A 20,267-nucleotide genomic window follows, 5' to 3' on the forward strand; every position below is an offset into this window, starting at 1 on the left:
TTGAATTCTTCCCTCATGAGTTGGTCGTTTGTAACATGTTTACATAGGTGTCTTACCTTCCAGTTGCCTTTACATAAAAACAAATGCAAAATACTGCAGATACTGGAAATCTGAGAGATATTCAGTGTATCATAAAAAGACACTGCAGCATTGAATGGTGATCTGCCCATGGATGTTGGTTTACCTATGGCTTTTACAGTGTAGTGGGATACTCTTTCGGTTGCAGTGGGCAAGAATCTAATAACATCCTCTTCACTTCTAAGTTTTACCCCGGATAGTTTCAGATGCAGTTGAATTTCAGTGTTTGAATTCCCAATTAACTGAGAATTTAACCCAACAGTCTGTATTTCCAGAGCAGCGTAGAACACTCCAGGGCAAAGTAGGGAATGTACACAGAGGGGAGTCATTGAGCAATGAAACTGACAGACTGGGAAGCCTGTGAAGTGTTAAACTGCAAAGCTGTGGCCATCCTCTGTGAAAGATTGATTCTGAAAACCTGATTTTATTACTTTTATGGTGACATACAGCTTTGAGGGGACATACAGGCTGAGAGGGGATCTGATTGAGATGTATAAGATTATTAAAGGATTGGACACTCTGGAGGCAGGAAGCATGTTTCCGCTGATGGGTAAGTCCCAAACCAGAGGACACAGTTTAAAAATAAGGGGTAGGCCATTTAGAACAGAGTTGAGGAGAAACTTCTTCACCTAGAGAGTGATGGCTGTGTGGAATGCTCTGCCCCAGAAGGCTGTGGAGGCCAAGTCTCTGAATACTTTCAAGAAAGAGTTGGATAGAGCTCTTAAGGATAGTGGAATCAAGGGTTATGGAGATAAGGCAGGAACAGGATACTGATTGAGGATAATCAGCCATGATCATAATGAATGGTGGTGCTGGCTCGAAGGGCAGAATGGCCTACTCCTGCACCTATTGTTAATTGTCTATTGTCTATTGTGGAAATTATTTCACTTGTACTGGATTTACTAGACTTAATTTCAGCCTTACTGCTCTCAGCCTTCGCTGCAACTTGGGAACAATTTATACAGCTCTCGCATGCTGTGCAGCATCAGTAGTTAATGTTTTCCACATGACAGAGGGATGGACATCGAGTTGGAAGGATGCAATAGCCCTGCACTGCATGTACAACAGAGTGTAGACTTCCTTAATAATGATGGAGCAATTGTATTTCGGGAAGCTCAGGCAATCGCACGGGGTTGTTGCTGGCATCTGTACGGTGACCACGATTGCCAGTGACTATCAAGATAATCTCAGCCCTGAGTTTCTTTGTCTCCAGCTCCTTCCAGGATTTGATTGGTGATACATTTCAAAATATGTTGTTAAGTGCACGTCATGGGTTGTTGACACCTCATTTTCCATGGACAACACTTATGTTCACTTTGCTGCAGGTAAGGCAGTTAATCAAGAGGGCTGTCAGTTTCACTGCAGCGATTAGATCCCATCAGGTATAGGGCATGATTGACATCCACATGCAGCAGTCAAAATGTCCTTAAATCAGCCTCAAGTGTTATTCAATTTCATAAGATTTCACTCTCTATGTTCAGATTGTTTGTTTGTCTGTTTGTTTGTTTGTGTTAACTGGAGGGTTTGCAGAAATGCTTGTAAGATATCCTGGGAGATAACATCATTTGTCCAGCAATTACATTTCTCAAAGGCCTTTGCCTCTTCACTGAGTGTCAACAGCTCTGTGGAGACAAGGGCAATCCTCTGGCTGATGACTCATGTACATACAAATGACAGGAGAAATTCAGCAAGTGCCACATAATCACAAGGCTGATGATGATGTTGATGCAGGATGCCACAGAGTTGCTGAATATACATGACCTGCCACTCAGTAGATCCTTTGAGTTTGCCTCATTTCAGGTCTTCAGAATGGCTGTGATCGACTATACCCTTCACAACATCACACTGCAGAGAGGAGTTGAGCAGTAGGAAAGTGCAAAAAAATGGTTTTCAAGAAGAAGGAAGAGGATATGACCTTGATTTCAGCAACCTCTTTCTCTTGGCTGCCAGGCACCTAGAAAAGTGCATCATCTAATCTGTGTGCATGAAGGCATCTGAGAGTATCATCTGAGCCTCTGTGTCTCCCTCAAAACACCAAAGCATAATTCATTCGAATAAAAATCCACTTCCTTCCCATTAAAGTTGATCATACCATCCACCTTCAGACTAACTGCACAGACAAAAGAAGGCAGCGCGCAGACTTCTATGAAAAGTATAAGAAGTGGGAGCATCTTGAGAAAATTTCTCACTGCCATGTCCTCTCTTTCTATCTTCACTCATAACCTGTTTGAACATTCCTGTGAACCAATAGCTAGAAAGTACGTGGCTGCACAACAGTGCGGCATTGGCCCACCACGTTCCTCCATCCTTTGTGAAGAGCAGTGTGAGGGTGCATGCTAACATGCACTTAGGTGGCCATCCGTATCTGATTCCCATATAGGTGATCAGTCTTTTCATAAGGATGGTGAGATATCACAGCACTCATGATAAGGATGCACACTGATTCTGAAAGCATAGATAATTCCCATTGCTGCTCTCCCAGAAGTCTTTAGTGCATTATCTAAGCTGGGCTTAGGGTATCCATTGGAGACACTCCACTTCTGGCACCGCTGCCAGGACCACTCATGTTCATCTGTGATGTGCAGTGTCACATTCCACCCCACCTGTCTCTGATGTAGTCTCCATCAAGGTATCTACACTGGTGGAGGTGCACATGAATTGTGACAATGTATCCTCAGAATTCTTGGCTTCATCCTGCAGCCACTCCATGACAATATTTGAAGGAGTTATGGGAAATCAAAGGCATGACTTAGTGCTGAGATGCAGAAAGGATTCAAACTTGATGTGGTACATGGCACGAGATTTCTATTTGTGGTAGTGTCAATTCAACATTGTGATTTTTAAGTGATCAATTGCAAAGTAATGCCTAACACTGTCACCAAGTCAGTAGCCAACCCCACATTCCATTGCAAATATCAATACTTGTGCCACAATGCGAATTTCCAGGACAATCCCCTCCAGTGTGATAATGGTGGTTCAGGATGCAGACCTACCCTCCCCACCACACCTTCCAGAACTCTCTGGAGTTTTGTATTCTTCTCCTACAAAAATACAAATCAGAGAGTTATGAAGGTGAGAAGTGGAATGTATATTGAAGATCCAATGATAATATATGAGGAAGGAGGGTAAATGGCATTTTCATGAGGTTGAGTGTGGATGTTCGCTGTTTCGTTGGAGATCTGAGGAGGTGTGTGGAGAAACAGAAATTTGGAGTGCATTGGTCAAAAGAGTGCTGTAGAGAAGAATGCTAAGGAATTCAGTTGGATACCAACTGATAAAGGCATTACACTCACTTTTCCTGGCTGCATGAGGATAGTAAACCATTTCGAACACTGTATCCATTTCCTGAGCACCACACTGTTGCTGTACGCAGATGCCATTACTTCCAATCATGTCTTTTGTAAAGTCACTTCCTCACACCACTGAGGAAGCAGCATGTCCCTTCTGGCACTCACTACCTCCAACATGACCACCAGGAAGTGGCCTAGAACCCAATGGGGAAACTTTGCCAGAACTTCCGACCATGTTTTTCCCTATTGTGGTTCTGTTCGCCAAGCTGGAAATTTGTGTTGCAGACATTTCGTCCCCTGTCTAGGTGACATCCTCAGTGCTTGGGAGCCTCCTGTGAAGCGCTTCTGTGTTGTTTCCTCCGGCATTTATAGTGGTTTGTCTCTGCCGCTTCCGGTTGTCAGTTCCAGCTGTCCAATGCAGTGGCTGGTATATTGAGTCCAGGTCGATGTGTTTGTTGATAGAATCTGTGGATGAGTGCCATGCCTCTAGGAATTCCCTGGCTCTTCTCTGTTTTGCTTGTCCTATAATAGTAGTGTTGTCCCAGTCGAACTCATGTTGCTTGTCATCTGTGTGTGTGGCTGCTAAGGAGAGTTGGTCGTGTCGTTTCATGGCTAGTTGGTGTTCATGGATGCGGATCGTTAGCTGTCTTCCTGTTTGTCCTATGTAGTGTTTTGTGCAGTCCTTGCATGGGATTTTGTACACTACATTGGTTTTGCTCATGCTGGGTATCGGGTCCTTTGTCCTGGTTTGTTGTTATCTGAGAGTGGCTGTTGGTTTGTGTGTTGTTATGAGTCCTAGTGGTCGTAGTAGTCTGGCTGTCAGTTCAGAAATGTTCTTGATGTATGGTAACGTGGCTAGTCCTTTGAGTTGTGGCATGTCCTCATTCCGTTGTCTTTCCCTTAGGCATCTGTTGATGAAATTGCGGGGGTATCCGTTTTTGGCGAATGCATTGTAGAGGTGTTCTTACTCTTTTTGCAGTTCAGGTGTGCTGCAGTGTGTTGTAGCCCTTTTAAACAGTGTCTCGATGCAACTTCTTTTGTGTGTGTTGGGGTGGTTGCTTTCGTAGTTCAGGACTTGGTCTGTGTGTGTGGCTTTCCTGTATACCTTTGTGGTGAATTCTCCGTTCGGTGTTCTCTGTACCATCACGTCTAGGAAAGGGAGTTGGTTGTCCTTTTCTTCCTCTCTAGTGAATCGGATTCCTGTGAGTGTGGCGTTGATGATCCGATGTGTGTTTTCTATTTCTGTGTTTTTAATGATTACAAAGGTGTCATCCACATATCTGACCCAGAGTTTGGGTTGAATTTGGAGTAAGACTGTTTGTTCTAATCTTTGCATTACCGCTTCTGCTATGAGTCCAGAGATGGGTGAGCCCATGAGTGTGCCTTTGATTTGTTCATATATTTGGTTGTTGAATGTGAAGGTGGTTGTGGGGCACAGGTCCAGTAGTTTGAGTATGCCGTCTTTATTGATAGGTTCCCCGTCTTATTGTCTGATCTGTATGTCCAGCAGGTTGGCTATTGTTTCTCTGGCTAGGGTTTTGTCAATAGAGGTGAACAGTGCTGTTACATCAAATGAGACCATAGTTTCTGCCTTGTCTATGTGGATATTTCTGATGATGTCCACGAATTGTTCTATGTTCTATGTTCTAATTCCTGTATTGACTGTATAGCGTGTGTAGATCCGCTAATTAGGTGTTTCAGTTTATGTTGTAGTTCTTTAGCCAGTTTGTGTGATGGTGTCCCTGGTAACGATACGATGGGTCTGAGTGGGATGTCTGGTTTGTGCACTTTAGGTAGTCCATAGAATCTGGGAGTGTTGTTGCTTTCAGGTTTCATTCTCTGCAGGTCAAACCTGGTTATCTGTCTGTTTTTTTGCAGGTTCCTCAGTGTGTTGTTTATCCTATTGGTGAGCTGTGGGGTGGGGTCAAACTCCCTCTTTTGGTATCTGCAAGTAGTTTTTGCGCTTTCTGGATGTATTCTGCTTTGTCCAGGATAACCGTCATTCTGCCTTTGTCTGCTGGTAGTATGATTATGTTCTTATAATTTCTTAGTGTTTTTAGTGCTTCCCTCTCCTTGGTGTTGAGGTTGTGTGTTTGTCTTTTCCTTGTTATCAGGGGTACGATAGTTTGTCTTACTGTTTGTTATGTCTCTTCTGTCAGTCCATTGTTCCTGAGTGTGCATTCTAGTGCTGCTAGGAAGTCTGCTGTCTTAGCATCCCTGTGGTTATAGTTGAGTCCCTTGGCCAATATTGTTCCTTCCGTGTCTGTAAGCTGTCTGTGGGAGAGGTTTCTAACCCAGGTATGTGTTGTGGTATCCTCTCTGTTGTGTGATAGTTTGGCCATTTTTTCTTGTAGTGCCGTTTTTTTGCGGTGTAGCCTTACTAGTCGCACACGCAGATGACAAGCAACATGAGTTCGACTGGAACAACACTACTATTACAGGACAAGCCAAACAGAGAACACCCAGGGAATTCCTAGAGGCATGGCAATCATCCACAGATTCTATCAACAAACGCATCGACCTGGACCTAATATACCGGCCACTGCAGTGGACAGCTGGAACTGACAACCGGAAGAGGCAGATTCAAACCACTATAAATGCCGGAGGAAACATCACAGAAGCGCTTCACAGGAGGCTCCCAAGCACTGAGGATGTCACCTAGACAGGGGACGAAACGTCTGCAACACAAATTCCCAGCTCAGCAAACAGAACCGTAACAACGAGCACCCGAGCTACAAATCTTCTCACAAACTTTGATGTTTTTCCCATTTGAATCAGGGTTTCTTGCATATCCATTGCCAGGATTCTTTTAAAGAATGAACCTTTCATTGACATATGAGGGCTGTCATCAGTCCAACATTCTGTGACTGGTTGGGTTAATGGAGAAATTGGATGCTAACATCATGGCATTGTTAAAGATCTCTTCAATTACCATTCTCTCTGCTGCATTTGGATCCGTACAGATAAAATCTGCCAAATAAATGTGAACATCTCACACTTTACTGTATTGCAAAATAATTATACATTGCTGTACATGCTGAAGCAATAGAAAATTACCTGTCCTATAATAATAATTAGGTAATTGCATTTTTCCATCTTTATTTCATCCACAAATTTTAAAAATATAAAGCAGGGTAGGTTTCGGTGCTTCATTAGTCATTAATTATACTTCCATATAGATTGAAATCATAGACACCCGACAGTGTGAAAGCAGGCCATTTGGCCCCATTGAGTCCACAGCAATCCTCCAAAGAGCATCCCACCCAGACCCACCTCACCTCTGTAACCCTTCACTTTTCATGGCTAGTCCACTTAGCCTGCATATCCCTGGACACTACAGACAATTTAGCATTGCCAATCTTTGGACGGTGGGAGGAAAATGTGGCACCCAGAGAAAACTCATGCAGACATGGAGAGAATGTACAAACTCCATACAGCCAGTCACCCAAGGCTGGAACTGAGTTCCCTGGTGCTTTAAGACAGTCATGCTAACCATTGAGCTACTGTGCCACCCCTAATATTTTTCAATTTTATCTTGTCCCATAATCATTGTACAAAACAGTCCTGTGCCATTAAATAACACAGATTACATGCATGATTAAGTAGCTTCTGTCTACCACTCACACAAATCCTGCCAAATATTAAAAGAACAATTCAATTGTGCTCCAGGGATTTTTTTCATTACACACTAGCTAACATAATTGTCACTTTTGATACATATATTTTCCATTATTCATCGATTATAATGGGAATGCATGCAATTATTGAAGCTTGTGTCAATCACAATAAAATATGGTAAGGTTACCAAGCAGGTACCATATTATTTGTTGTGCACTCACAATAGGTTTGAGATTTGTCAAATGTATTTTGTTCAGGGCTCATACAATCCCATAGAGACATTCGCTTTATCAATTTGGACTGGATTTGATCACTGCAGTGAAAGTACAGTGCTCTAATGGAATAGTGTTTAATGCTTTTTACTTTACTACTTACTTCTTATAGAGCAAATTACATTTACCTAGTACCTCCATTTTCCAGCATATAAACCCTTCTATAACTTTCAGATTGTGAGACATGAGAACAGATCTTAAACATTTGCATTTTTATCAATTGTTTGTGGTATGTGAGTATTGCTGACTGAACCAGCATTTATTATCCATCCATAATTGCCTTTGAGAAAGTGGTGGTGAACTCTTTTCTTGAACTGCTATAGTGCAGTTACACTCGCATCGCTGTTATGGAGGGATTCTCAGGATTTTGAACCAGTGACAGTGAAGGAGCAGTGAATGTGTTTTCGAGATGGACTTTGAAGCGCATTTGCTGTTCTTGTCCTTCTTGATAGTTGAAGACATATGTTTGGAAGGTGATATCGAAAGGCCCTTGGTGAGTTCCTGCAGGGCATCTTGTAGATGGCACACACTGTTGCTGCAGTTTACCAACGGCGGAGGAAATGATGTTTTGGGTGGTGTATAGGCACCAATCATACATGCTGGATGACTTTGAGCTTCTTGAATGTTCTTACATTCTTGGAGCAGCATTCATTCAGATATGCAGAAAGGAGATCAGGAGATGGCATCACTTTTTAGTTGGGACTGAAAATTTGCACTGGGCCAAACACCACCTCCCATATTTATGAGTGTGATTCTACTTCAGTGAGATTAATATGAAATCCTTCCATCTTGTATCCCCTACACCACCATGACTAAAATTTATCTGATATGTTTCTGAACCCTTTGTTTGAAGGAGCTCACCTAAAATATTTTTATGTTGTTTCTCCATCAGGTGTTGCCCAGAAGATGCACAAGCCTACAGGGTTCCAAGTCTTTTGTTTACAATACATCATTATCAGGTTATATAGAGGGATTGTTAAAAAGAAATCTTGGAGTGTGTTCTAGGAACATTGAAAACAAGTAAAATTGATACCAAGAGACTTAGTTATCTTATACATACGCAGCTGTAAAACAACGCATTCTAATCAACTGTGCCATACTTTGCACTTGCTAGTCATTGCTTTGCCAATCCACAGAACCAGACAGATTGGAAAGATCCAGAATCAATTTCTAGTTGGTGCTAAGTTGGTTGATCAAAGAAGACATGTTGAGAAGGGCACTAAAATTAATCTTATCACACAGTCTTGACAAGGTTTTTAGCTCCTGATTCCTATGCATTAATTGCTACTGGAAAATGTGGATAATGGACATTGGGTGAAGACAGATCTGGGAGAGACACAACGCAATGGTTGTCATGTCCCCATGATAGAATAGTCCACATGTCACACTATGTTCATGTATAGTTCGATCAGCCATGGCATCAAATGGTTGCTGGTGCCTGTGGAATCATTCCATTTGATGAGTTTCCATCTTCAGGAACGGAAGAGATGTATGAACATAAAATGTTGTCTTCATTGGCAAATATCCCATGATTTTCCTGCAGGTGCTCATTTTGTTCACTGTGTCTTTAGGACCTGGAGAAAATTCTGGAATTAAAAAGTAAAAGTTTCAATCATCAGCTGGCTGCAGAACACAGAAAGACACAGGAGGCCCTTGATCTGGCAAAGAAGCTAGAACTGGAGCAACGCACCCTGAATCAAATGCTGACGGTATTGCTTTAACTGACCCATTGTATCATCATTGGTTTGTTTAAAACTTCAACAATGAACAATGAAGCATAATGTTAATTTTTAAAAAAATAAACATATTTTAGGCAAATGAAGATCCAGAATGTCAAAAAAATCCCAAACAAATTTAGTTTACAAGAAGGCCCAATCAGTACAGTGAAAAGCAAAATTAATTAATTATTGTCTTTCATTTTTTCTAAACAGAAACCAATGCCCCCCTCCACCATCATCCCCTAGGTCCTCTTCCTCTCAAACTGTCCCTCGCCACCCCACCCTTCACTCTACTCACTCAGGAAATTTCCAACAACTCTTCCATGTCTCACCGAAGTGATCATTGTTCCCTTAGTTCAATTGTCCAGTTGTTGTCATAGTTTGTTCCTTGTTGGGTATCATATCTAGTTCTTTGCCTTTCCTTATTCAATGTCCAAACACATTCCAGTAACAGTCATTGCAAAATGATCAGGAGGAAGAACTCTGCCTGACCTTTATCTTTTTAAGGCCAATGATAGCAGCGATGTCAGAGACGTGTCCTGGAAATTGTAATGAATGATAATGAATACATTAGCAAATAATATCAGAATTACCTTTTCAGTAAGCAGTATGTATATGTGGAGATACATGACTGTCCTTCACCTATAACATTCAACCTCGTCATATTGAAATCCCATAAATCACGTTGTGCAATATTTGAGTAATTGTGTTAAGAAAAAGTATTATTTAAATTAATATCATCTTTCAGACAAAGTAAATTAGTTGCTTGAAGATGGTTTTCCCTTGAGCATAGAAGTAGCACACCTCTCCCATACTCCAAGTGCAAAGAGAAAAGTGGCAATTAGCCTATGCTATCTCCCTCTCTATTTTAATGCAGTCTCACAGACATGGATTAGTTTGCAACAATCCAGAGTGAATGGTGGCATTTGTCTCATCTGGCAGACTTACAGTCAGGATATTTATTTATTTATTGCAGTTGTCCAAAAGAAAAGCTGGAAAAAATGTAATTTATTTTCACATTATTAGTCCTAAGATGTACTACTTTTTAGAATTTTCTGTCTGGACTGCACCGTTACCAGGCTGTTTGATCTATTGCAAGAATTACAGGTAAATTACATCCCTGTTCTCAGCTGGCAGCCACAATATAGGCTGAACTCTACCAGAAATTGGCTAAATTGGCATCCCACTCATCATATACTCCCACTCACCACAGGTGGAGATACTGGCCACTGCCGGAACCTCCCAGGATTCCTGGCACTGATGCCAACTTCAAAGCCCAGCTGTGCACCTGGTCAAGTGCTGTCTACGCCCCATCAACTCTGCCAGACATGTCAGGCAGAGGGAAATTGGTCTCACTTTGGTGTCAGCCACCTGGAGACCCTGGTGGCTGGGGTTGAGTGTGTGTGTGGTTTCTGCTCATGGAACGTGTCCTCACATGTTGGTGCCTGGTTTCCAAGATGGAGGGTAGGAGGAGCAGTGACAAACTGGAGTTGCCAAATAACTGTTCTGAGATTCATTCCAGGAAATGTAGTTTCTATCTGATGGGTGAGAAAATGGGAAACTGCATGTCAATGAGGTGAAATGATATAATAATGAGGATGTTAATGCTTGCACATAGGCCTCTTGCTGCTTACGGCAAAAATCTTGTCTCACATTCAATACTGGGTTAGACTTTTTCCTCTTTGAAGAGATGAATCTCTTTACTGTTAATCTCACATAATTGTCCCAACTTTCTCACCAATACCATGTTGTTCAGGCATTGGGAAGATTCTACTCTGCGTATTTTATGACAAGGTCACTGCATTGCATTTGGGAGTGACTGTGTTGCTCATCTTAGAGATAGTAAAGCAAGTTCTGGTACTCTAAGATTGTGCATCTGATATCAATTAACTCAGCCTCAACCAGAGAGAGATCCTGGCCATCCTTACCTATAAGTTTCAGTCTTCTCACATTATGCAGTGCATTTACCCACTGAAGGTGACTTATTTGATCTCTTTTCATTTCTAAACATCTGCTTCTTGTTGCTGTAGTACAATTTGTCATCAATGTGTTGTTTTTTGTTTGAATCCTGTTCAATGGAAAAATACAGCTGTTACTTTAGCTTCAAGTCACTTAAAATGAAATTGCCCAGTGCCTTCACTATTTCACAATGTTTTTACGTATTAAACCAAACAAAAACTTATCAGTAACAAAATATACTTGTGTTTATTGAGGTACTCTCAGAGAATAGGGGTGATGAGCATTCTGATTGCTTTAGTATGGGAACAGCACTCAGATACTGGTCTAATTCTTGGACCTTAAATTCTAGGATCACTGATGGCTCAGTAAGAATAACTGAATAATCTGGAGAGCTGAAAGACTCCATGATTAATTCCTAGTCTGTGAGCAGTTTGCTGTGATTATTGTTGGTCAGCACTGGATCTTCTCTAGATGGTCAGCTTAGTCTGGACAAAGTGATCCAATATTCTCACTGCTGAATTTTGCTCAGCCAGCTCTGCTGAAATGAAGAGGGACAGGAAAGATTATTCCCTTTGACATGGAAGAGTAGCAAACATTGTATCATTTGATTTATTGGTGCTGTTTTGGGGATATTCCCCTACACTTAAACCCAATGTGTAAGTAATGTACATGTCAGCTTTCTGATTTTAGATTAAAAAGGCATAGTTTATACATAATTCAGCAAGTTGTCATTGCATGGATGGAATTGAAGCATGGACTTCTAGGTGTGAGAATAGAAGGTATGCTCTTTGGAATTTTTCCAGCTCAATTCATGAAGCCTGTTTGTTTAAGATGCATCCAAAATAACAGGAGGCAATGTGAGTTTGCATGACAGCGTATGTATTCTTCATGCAATTGAGGCAGTATTTTCACTAGCGTTAACACAAGAAATTTATACAAACAAACCTTATCAGTGTAATAAGTCACACGAGACCAGGTTATAGTCTAACAAGTTTATTTGAAATCACAAGCACTGCTTCTTCACCAGGTGAAGTGAGAGAGAAGTGCACCGGAATTCATCCACAAACTCCAAGATGTCAGCAGTGAGCCCAATGAGCCAAACAATGAACCAGAACAGTTGATAGAGAGGTCCACAATGCAGCAATCAAAAAAGAAGGAGTCAAATTGTACCCCTCCAGAAGGCCACTGCCGTAGGCACGTGTGCTCTCCTCCACTTCACTTGAAAAACTTGTGATTTCAAATAAACCTGTTGGACAACAACCTGGTGTTGTGTAATATCTGCCTTTGTCCACCCTGGTCCAATAACAGCAACTCCACATCATGGCTACTTATCAACACTTATGAAAGTTTCATTTGGTTCAGAGGATCTAAGAGGGCATTGCTTATACATCGCTGATAAGAAGGCATCATTATTTTCTTAGTGATGTAAAATTAGAAAAGTACTTGTTCACTAAAATCATTGCATTTTTGTCAGCTCTGTTCAAAGTTTGAACGGAGAGTCTGAAGCACAGTTAGAACAGATCTTTGAGATGGGAATTTGAGGCTGCAAATATAATTTAAAATAATTCTGAATCTAAAACATGTATTGTACAGGGCTGGGAAAGAGAAATTAACAAATTGTCTCAATTTGTTTTCATTCGAATTCCTAGTAATTTACTCTCCTTTTTGCTTCTTTGCGAATCAGATTCTGAGTCACGTACACTAGGATGACTCCATATGTAGTTCCTGAAGGATGCTAAGGGAGGCAGCAATAATCTGCAAAACTGTCCTCAACGTCCATGAGGCTGAAAGGAAACAATCTGCTAAGGTTCATATTCCACTCAGTGTGAGCGATTGCCAGGTGAAAGATTCTAGTGTGGATGTCAGTTCAGATACATGATCTGGCTCAGATGTTATTCCTCCCTCAGTGCCAAATGGCACATTACTACTGTTGACTTTAGGGCGTTGGTAATCACAGTTACCTAATATAGACAGCCAACAATTTATTGCAATTTTCTGACAGTTTTTTGAGAAGCAGCAGTTTAGATAAGCTACATTAGGAACCTCTCACTAAGGAGAATGATTGTTACCTAGGAAATTCCATGTCACTGGCCATGGAGTCTGTGGGTCTTTACCTGGTGATTGAGCCTGATTGTAGAGCCACATCTCCAACACTTTTCGCAGGTATTTCTGGGAGGCCGAAGTGGTTCGAGATTGCTATTTCCTCCAGGTAGACACCTTGTGTGGGACATCTGTAACAGAGGAGTGATGTTTCACATCAGCAGAGACATGGTCCTTGACAGAAAGTAGATCCAGTTCCATTGACAAGGAAGCCTCGATGACTAGGGATCGGCCTCCTGCTGCAGCCTTCATCTGCCATCGCAGCTATTGATATCACACAAATATCTTCCACTTGGATCACTGCTGAGGATTTGTTTTGTTTTGGATTGCACTGTGTCTGGTTCCTCCCCTCTGACTGGACTGTCATGGATGGCCTTGCCAAGAATTGAGAACTCCTGACAGCATCACACTTGGGATCAACAGAACACTCAAGTCTCTCCACAGGAAGGAAGAAAGGAAACATATTACCAGTGACTTTGGAAGCACTTTACCGGTCCCAGAGCTCCCATTGAATGGAGGATTAGAGGCAACGCATTCCCATATCCCAGTGGTCCAAAGCCATTTTGTGATGGTCTTTGCTTGTCTTCAGTGGTCATGGTACTAATAATTTTTCATTTTCCCTCAGGCTGATATAGAGGAATTCCTGATCTTGTCTAGGTGTGGCTCATCTCGCTGGATCTTCTTGTCCTTCCTCCCCCCACCCTCCCTTACATTGGGAATTGGCCATCAATGCTATGTCAATGACCAATTTAAACCCTCTTCATCAATGGGCATGGGAACAGCTACTAATGAGTCAAATGACCATTGACCCCTTACATGCATCCATTTAAAGGTTAGTTTTCATTCCTTCTTAGACCAAAACCTTATTTCAAGACATTACATTGATAATGGAGTAAGGGAGTGCATGAGTCAAGACTTTGATTCTTATGACTTCTATGACTTCTCTGTTTTCATATAGAAATATACTTATTTGCAGAAGGCTGGTTACTAATGCTACAGTTATAAGAGGCCTCATACTAAATAGGAAATTTCAAATTTGGAATGCTGAATTAACACTGATTTAATCCAATTTACCCCACCCCAAAAACACTGTTCAATCTTATATTAGAACATTACACACTTGATGAGATACCAGAAGAATTACTAATTTGTATTTAAACAAAGAGGAGAAAAAGGGATAGAAAAAGACTATATAGAACTTAAAGTGGCTGCTAATCCTGCAACTTTGAAACCAGTCCAATATTCAGCAGTATTGTGGCTAATCCGACGCACTCACAGCCCTTAACTCCTTCATCTAACAAACATTTGCCAAGCTTAACCTTGAATTAATTCAATGACACAGCCATCATTACTTTCTGATGAAGAGAATTTCACTAACTAATGACCCTCTCAGAAAAGTAAAAACTCTTGTCACCTCAGTCTAACAGGAGATCAATTATTCTCAAACTGTATTCACTCTTTCAGCTCCCCTAACAATCTAATATACTTCAATAAGGTCACTTCTTATTCTTCTAAACTTCACTGGGTATAAGCCCAATCTATTCAATCTTTCTCATAAACCCATTATCCCATGAATATGTCAAATGAACCTTCTCTGAACTGTTTCTCACATAAAAATGATTATCCAAATGAGACCAAAACTGTAGAGTGCATTAGATATGGTCTACCACGGTTCTGTGCAGCTTCAGTAAATCTTCCCTACTCCTTGCAATAAATGACAGCATCCCATTTGCTTTTCCTAATTACTTGCTACACTTGCAAAATAACTTTTCTAATTTGAGCAGCAGGATTCTGACCTCTCTCCACCGCTATATTCTGTTTTGTCCTTTACTTTTTCACGGGCATGGCCACCTTTTATTGCCTTGAACTGAATGGAGGAAGTTAGGAGTTAACCTTACTTCTGTGGGCCTGGAGTTGCATGTAAGCCAATCCAGGTAAGGATGTCAGATTTCCTTCTCAAAGGGCATTAGTGAACCAAACGGGATGTAAAATAGTCAATGGTCGTTAACATGATCACCACTATTGAGACTATGTTCCATATTTATTAATTAAATTCAAATTCTGCCAGCTGCTGACTTTTGTCCCAGATGGAACAGTCCATCTTCTGCAGCTACACTGGCACCACCCCCACCTTTTCCTCCGCTACATCGATGACTGTATCGGCGCTGCCTCGTGCTCCCACGAGGAGGTTGAACAGTTCATCCACTTTGCCAACACCTTCCATCCCGACCTCAAATTCACCTGGACCATCTCAGACTCCTCCCTCCCCTTCCTAGACCTTTCCATTTCTATCTCGGGCGACTGAATCAACATGGACATTTACTATAAACCGACCGACTCCCACAGCTACCTAGACTACACCTCCTCCCACCCTGCCCCCTGTAAAAACGCCATCCCATATTCCCAATTCCTTCGTCTCCGCCGCATCTGCTCCCAGGCGGACCAGTTCCAATACCGTACAACCCAGATGGCCTCCTTCTTCAAAGACCGCAATTTCCCCCCAGACGTGATCGACGATGCCCTCCACCGCATCGCCTCCACTTCCCGCTCCTCTGCCCTTGAGCCCCGCCCCTCACCTACCACTCCACCACTCTCCATATACATTGTATCATCCGTCGTCATTTCCGCCACCTCCAAACGGACCCCACCACCAGGGATATATTTCCCTCCCCTCCCCTATCAGCATTCCGAAAAGACCACTCCCTCCTTGACTCCCTCGTCAGGTCCACACCCCCCACTAACCCAACCTCCACTCCCGGCACCTTCCCCTGCAACCGCAAGAAATGCAAAACTTGCGCCCACACCTCCCCCCTTACTTCCCTCCAAGGCCCCAAGGGATCCTTCCATATCCGCCACAAATTCACCTGCACCTCCACACACATCATTTATTGCATCCGCTGCACCCGATGTGGCCTTCTCTATATTGGGGAGACAGGCCACCTACTTGCGGAACGTTTAAGAGAACACCTCTGGGACACCCGGACCAACCAACCCAACCGCCCCGTGGCTCAACACTTCAACTCCCCCTCCCATTCCACCAAGGACATGCAGGTCCTTGGACTCCTCCATCGCCAGACCATAGCAACACAACGGTTGGAGGAAGAGTGCCTCATCTTCCAACCACAAGGGATGAACTCAGATTTCTCCAGTTTCCTCATTTCCCCTTCCCCCACCTTGTCTCAGTCAAATCCCTCGAACGCAGCAGCGCCTTCCTAACCTGCAATCTTCTTCCTGACCTCTCCGCCCCGCCCCCCACCCCCGTTCCGGCCGATCACCCTCACCTTCACCTCCTTCCACCTATTGCATTTCCAACGCTCCTCCCCCAAGTCCCTCCTCCCTACCTTTTATCTTAGCCTGCTGGACACACTTCCTTCATTCCTGAAGAAGGGCTCATGCCCGAAACGTCGATTCTCCTGCTCCTTGGATGCTGCCTGACCTGCTGCGTTTTTCCAGCAACACATTTTCAGCTCTGATCTCCAGCATCTGCAGTCCTCACTTTCTCCCAGAGGATTAGCCTTGGGTCTTTGGATCTCTCTCCATTTAAATAATAAACTGCTATTGGAAATAGTTCATATTTTCCCAAATTATACTCCATCTGACAAATGATTGCCCACTCACTTACTCTATCTATATTCCTTTGCAGACTCTTAATCTCCTCCTCACAACTTTGCTTCCTATTTATTTTGTAGCAAGTTCACTAATTGGCAAATTTAGCTCCATTTGCACTCAGTCCCTTCATCCGAGTCATTAATATATTTTGTAAAATAGTTGAGGCCCCACCGTGGATCCCTGTATCACTCCATTGGTTAATCAGCCTGAAAAAGAACTATTTTCCCCGACTATCTACTCCCTGTTAGCTAAACAATGCTTTATCCTTGCTTGTATGTTAACCCCTGCATCAAGTGTTCTTAAACAGGAATGAAAAACAAGAAATCAGACAATGAAACACTGTGGGTAATCTTGATACCTACTAGAATGTGAAGACTGCAGATGCTGGAGGTCAGAGTTGAGAGTGTGGTGCTGGAAAACCCCGCAGGTCAGGCAGCATCCAAGGGGCAGGAGAATCGATGTTTCGGGCATGAGCCCTTCTTCAGGAATCCAGGCTTATGCCCAAAACGTTGATTCTCCTGCTCCTCAGATGCTGCCTGACCTGCTGTGCTTTTCCAGCATCACACTCTCGACTAATACTTGATACCATCAGGCGCATTGACAACAGTCAGCCACTCATCAATTCACCCATACATCTGAGTTTGACTTGCTTATGCTCAGATTGCTTTTCCCCAATTAGCTTTAGTGCATTTTTAGATTGGATTTAGATTTTTTTTTAGATTAGATTTACATTACAGTGTGGAAACAGGCCCTTCGGCCCAACAAGTCCACACCGATCCACCTAAGCGCAACCCACCCATACCCCTACATTTACCCCTTACCTAACACTACGGGCAATTTAGCATGGCCACTTCACCTGACCTGCACATCTTTGGACTGTGGGAGGAAACCGGAGTACCCGGAGAAAACCCACGCAGACACGGGGAGAACGTGCAAACTCCACACAGTCAGTCGCCTGAGGTGGGAACTGAACCCGGGTCTCTGGCACTGTGAGGCAGTAGTGCTAACCACTGTGCCACCGTGCCGCCCACTAAGCTACAGGAGCAAACACAATCGCAAAAGCAAATATGATGTGATACATGATTTGTTTTAAAATTTATACCTTTTCCCCTGAAATATAAGATCAAACTCTGGCACGTGCAAATTGAAAATCTAATAATGAACAACAGTCATAAGAGGAATAACAAGTTTCTAATGTCAGTATAGATACAATTAGCAATCCTAGCTGGGTTACTGTTCCACCTGTGCTAGTTCCATTCTGATAACTCATCCAAATAGCCATTCTAATGTTCAAAATGTTAGCAGGCTGTTCACCATGACATTACCACATCTGTTCACCTCAATGTTCACACAGATGCACACCAAGCTGGAGTTCCTAATTCGCAACCTGGAGCAGGAACTTTGGCCAGCTTCCCATTCCTAATTTGGAATGTGATGGTAGTAATACCATCTCTACTAGTACTGTAAAACTTAACCCCAACAACCCACCCTCCCGTCCTGGCACCTTCCCCTGCCACCGCAGAAATTGCAAAACCTGTGCCCACACCTCCTCCCTCACCTCCATCCACGGCCCTGAAGGAGCCTTCCACATCCATCAAAGTTTTACCTGCACATCCACCAATATCATTTATTGTATCCGTTGCTCCCGATGCGGTCTCCTCTACATTGGGGATATGGGAACTTCCTAGCAGAGCGCTTTAGGGAACATCTCTGGGACACCCGCACCAATCAACCACACTGCCCTGTGGCCCAACATTTCAACTACCCCTCCCACTCTGCCGAGGACATGGAGGTCCTGGGCCTCCTTCACCGCCGCTCCCTCACCACCCAACGCCTGGAGGAAGAATGCCTCACCTTCCGCCTCGGAACACTTCAACCCCAAGGCATCAATGTGGACTTCACCAGTTTCCTCATTTCCCCTCCCCCCAACTCACCCCAGCTCCAAACTTCCAGCTCAGCACTGTCCCCATGACTTGTCCTACCTGCCTATTTTCCTTTCCACCAATCCACTCCACCCTCCTCTCTGACCTGTCACCTTCATCCCACCCCCATCCACCCATTGTACTCTTTGCAACCTTGCCCCACCCTCCTCCCCGACCTATCACCCTCATCCCCACCCCCATTCACCTGTTGTACTCTATGCTACGTTCTCCCCACCCCCACCCTCCTCTCATTTATTTCTCCACCCTCAGGCACTCTGCCTGTATTCCTGATGAAGTGCTTTTGCCCGAAACGTCGATTTTCCTGCTCCTCGGATGCTGTCTGAACTGCTGTGCTTTTCCAGCACCACTCTAATCCAGAATCTGGTTTCTAGCGTCTGCAGTCATTGTTTTTACCCTGAAAACTTAACTGCTAACTTATCACACAACACGGAGAAATTAGAGTCCTCTTGATTTCAAATGTTGGAAATTCACAGGGTAGACTTGCCAAGGTCCCAAGGGACCTCTCAAACATTTGGTACAATTCTAAAATTGGGTTTATTGCTACATAGCTGAAAAATGTGTTGCTGGAAAAGCGCAGCAGGTCAGGCAGCATCCAAGGAGCAGGAGAATCGACGTTTCTGGCATAAGCCCTTCTTCAGGAATCATGGAGTCCCGCATGGACTCCGGACTACGTTCAGACCAACAAAATTTGGACCCAACCAGGACAACTAGTACCTACAACAAATCCGAAGCCTCCAGCATCTCCTGCTCCTTGGATGCTGCCTGACCTGCTGCGCTTTTCCAGCAACACATTTTTCAGCTCTGAGCTCCAGCATCTGCAGTCCTCACTTTCTCCTAGTTTATTGCTACATACTCTATCATTGATTTCCTTCTTCACCAAATATTATTCACTAATTAAGAATTTGTCAGAGAGGATTCCTGGGATATTTGATCCCACCTTCTAACTCAGGAGGTATCCACCCTTTACACCCCTCACTCTGACAGAACCAAGGCCAGGGATCCTCCATAAGGAAATCATTGGCACAGGTTTGTATGTCATAATTGTGAATGTCTCAGAGGGAAAAAACCCCGGAATTTCTGCCTCTTCTTATTCTGCTCCTGCAACTGCACAACATCCTCACTTATGTGAATAAACTGGATTCCCACCACATTCCTGGCACAGTCTATGAACACAGAATGAATGAGACTAACTCTGGAATAATTCTGTGCAATGATGTGCTTTGAACAAAAATTAACGAGGATTCACAGACTAAACTGCCAGTCTGTAATGATGTAAGTCTGTGTATTGTCACTTTTCTGTTGTTGAGATTCTTTACACTTTTATAAATCCCTTCTGAGCAACTTGCTTCCAGATCTCCTCTGTCAGTTGTGTGCAGTAAAGCAGCTTGCCAAGGCATGTAAGTCTTACAAGTTAACACCGAAAAGAGAAGCCTGTGCTGGCTTGCCCAAATTACTTAATCTCCCTTTACACAGCCAGTAAATCTTGAGCCAAGAATTGTAAATTGTCCTTAGGTGCATACATTGGTCCTACTTTAAGAAGCCTCACCCACTTGGTACACACGTCAGGAAACTGCAGGTGTGCACCAAACCATTTTCCATCCATTAAAATTAATGAGAGAAATTCATGGTGAGACTGTATGCAGAGTTTTTGATGTGTCTTATTGCTAACAGGCATGAGTG

General features: G+C 43.1%; 1 protein-coding gene across 3 annotated transcripts in view; it reads left to right on the forward strand.

Annotated features, from left to right (window-relative positions):
• LOC140486454 (lebercilin-like protein) overlaps nucleotides 1-20,267 on the forward strand; it is a 91,100-nt gene that overhangs the window by 35,032 nt on the left and 35,801 nt on the right. For 2 of the 3 annotated variants that reach the window (XM_072585639.1, XM_072585642.1), the window contains exon 4: nucleotides 8,830-8,967. The exons of the other annotated variant lie outside the window; for it this stretch is intronic. In XM_072585639.1, the coding sequence (XP_072441740.1) occupies nucleotides 8,830-8,967 (138 nt within the window). The remainder of the gene's footprint in view (nucleotides 1-8,829; nucleotides 8,968-20,267) is intronic. 3 annotated transcript variants of the gene reach the window in all.

The sequence above is a fragment of the Chiloscyllium punctatum genome, chromosome 15 (assembly GCF_047496795.1).
Source record: "Chiloscyllium punctatum isolate Juve2018m chromosome 15, sChiPun1.3, whole genome shotgun sequence".
NCBI classification, from domain to species: Eukaryota; Metazoa; Chordata; class Chondrichthyes; order Orectolobiformes; family Hemiscylliidae; genus Chiloscyllium; species Chiloscyllium punctatum.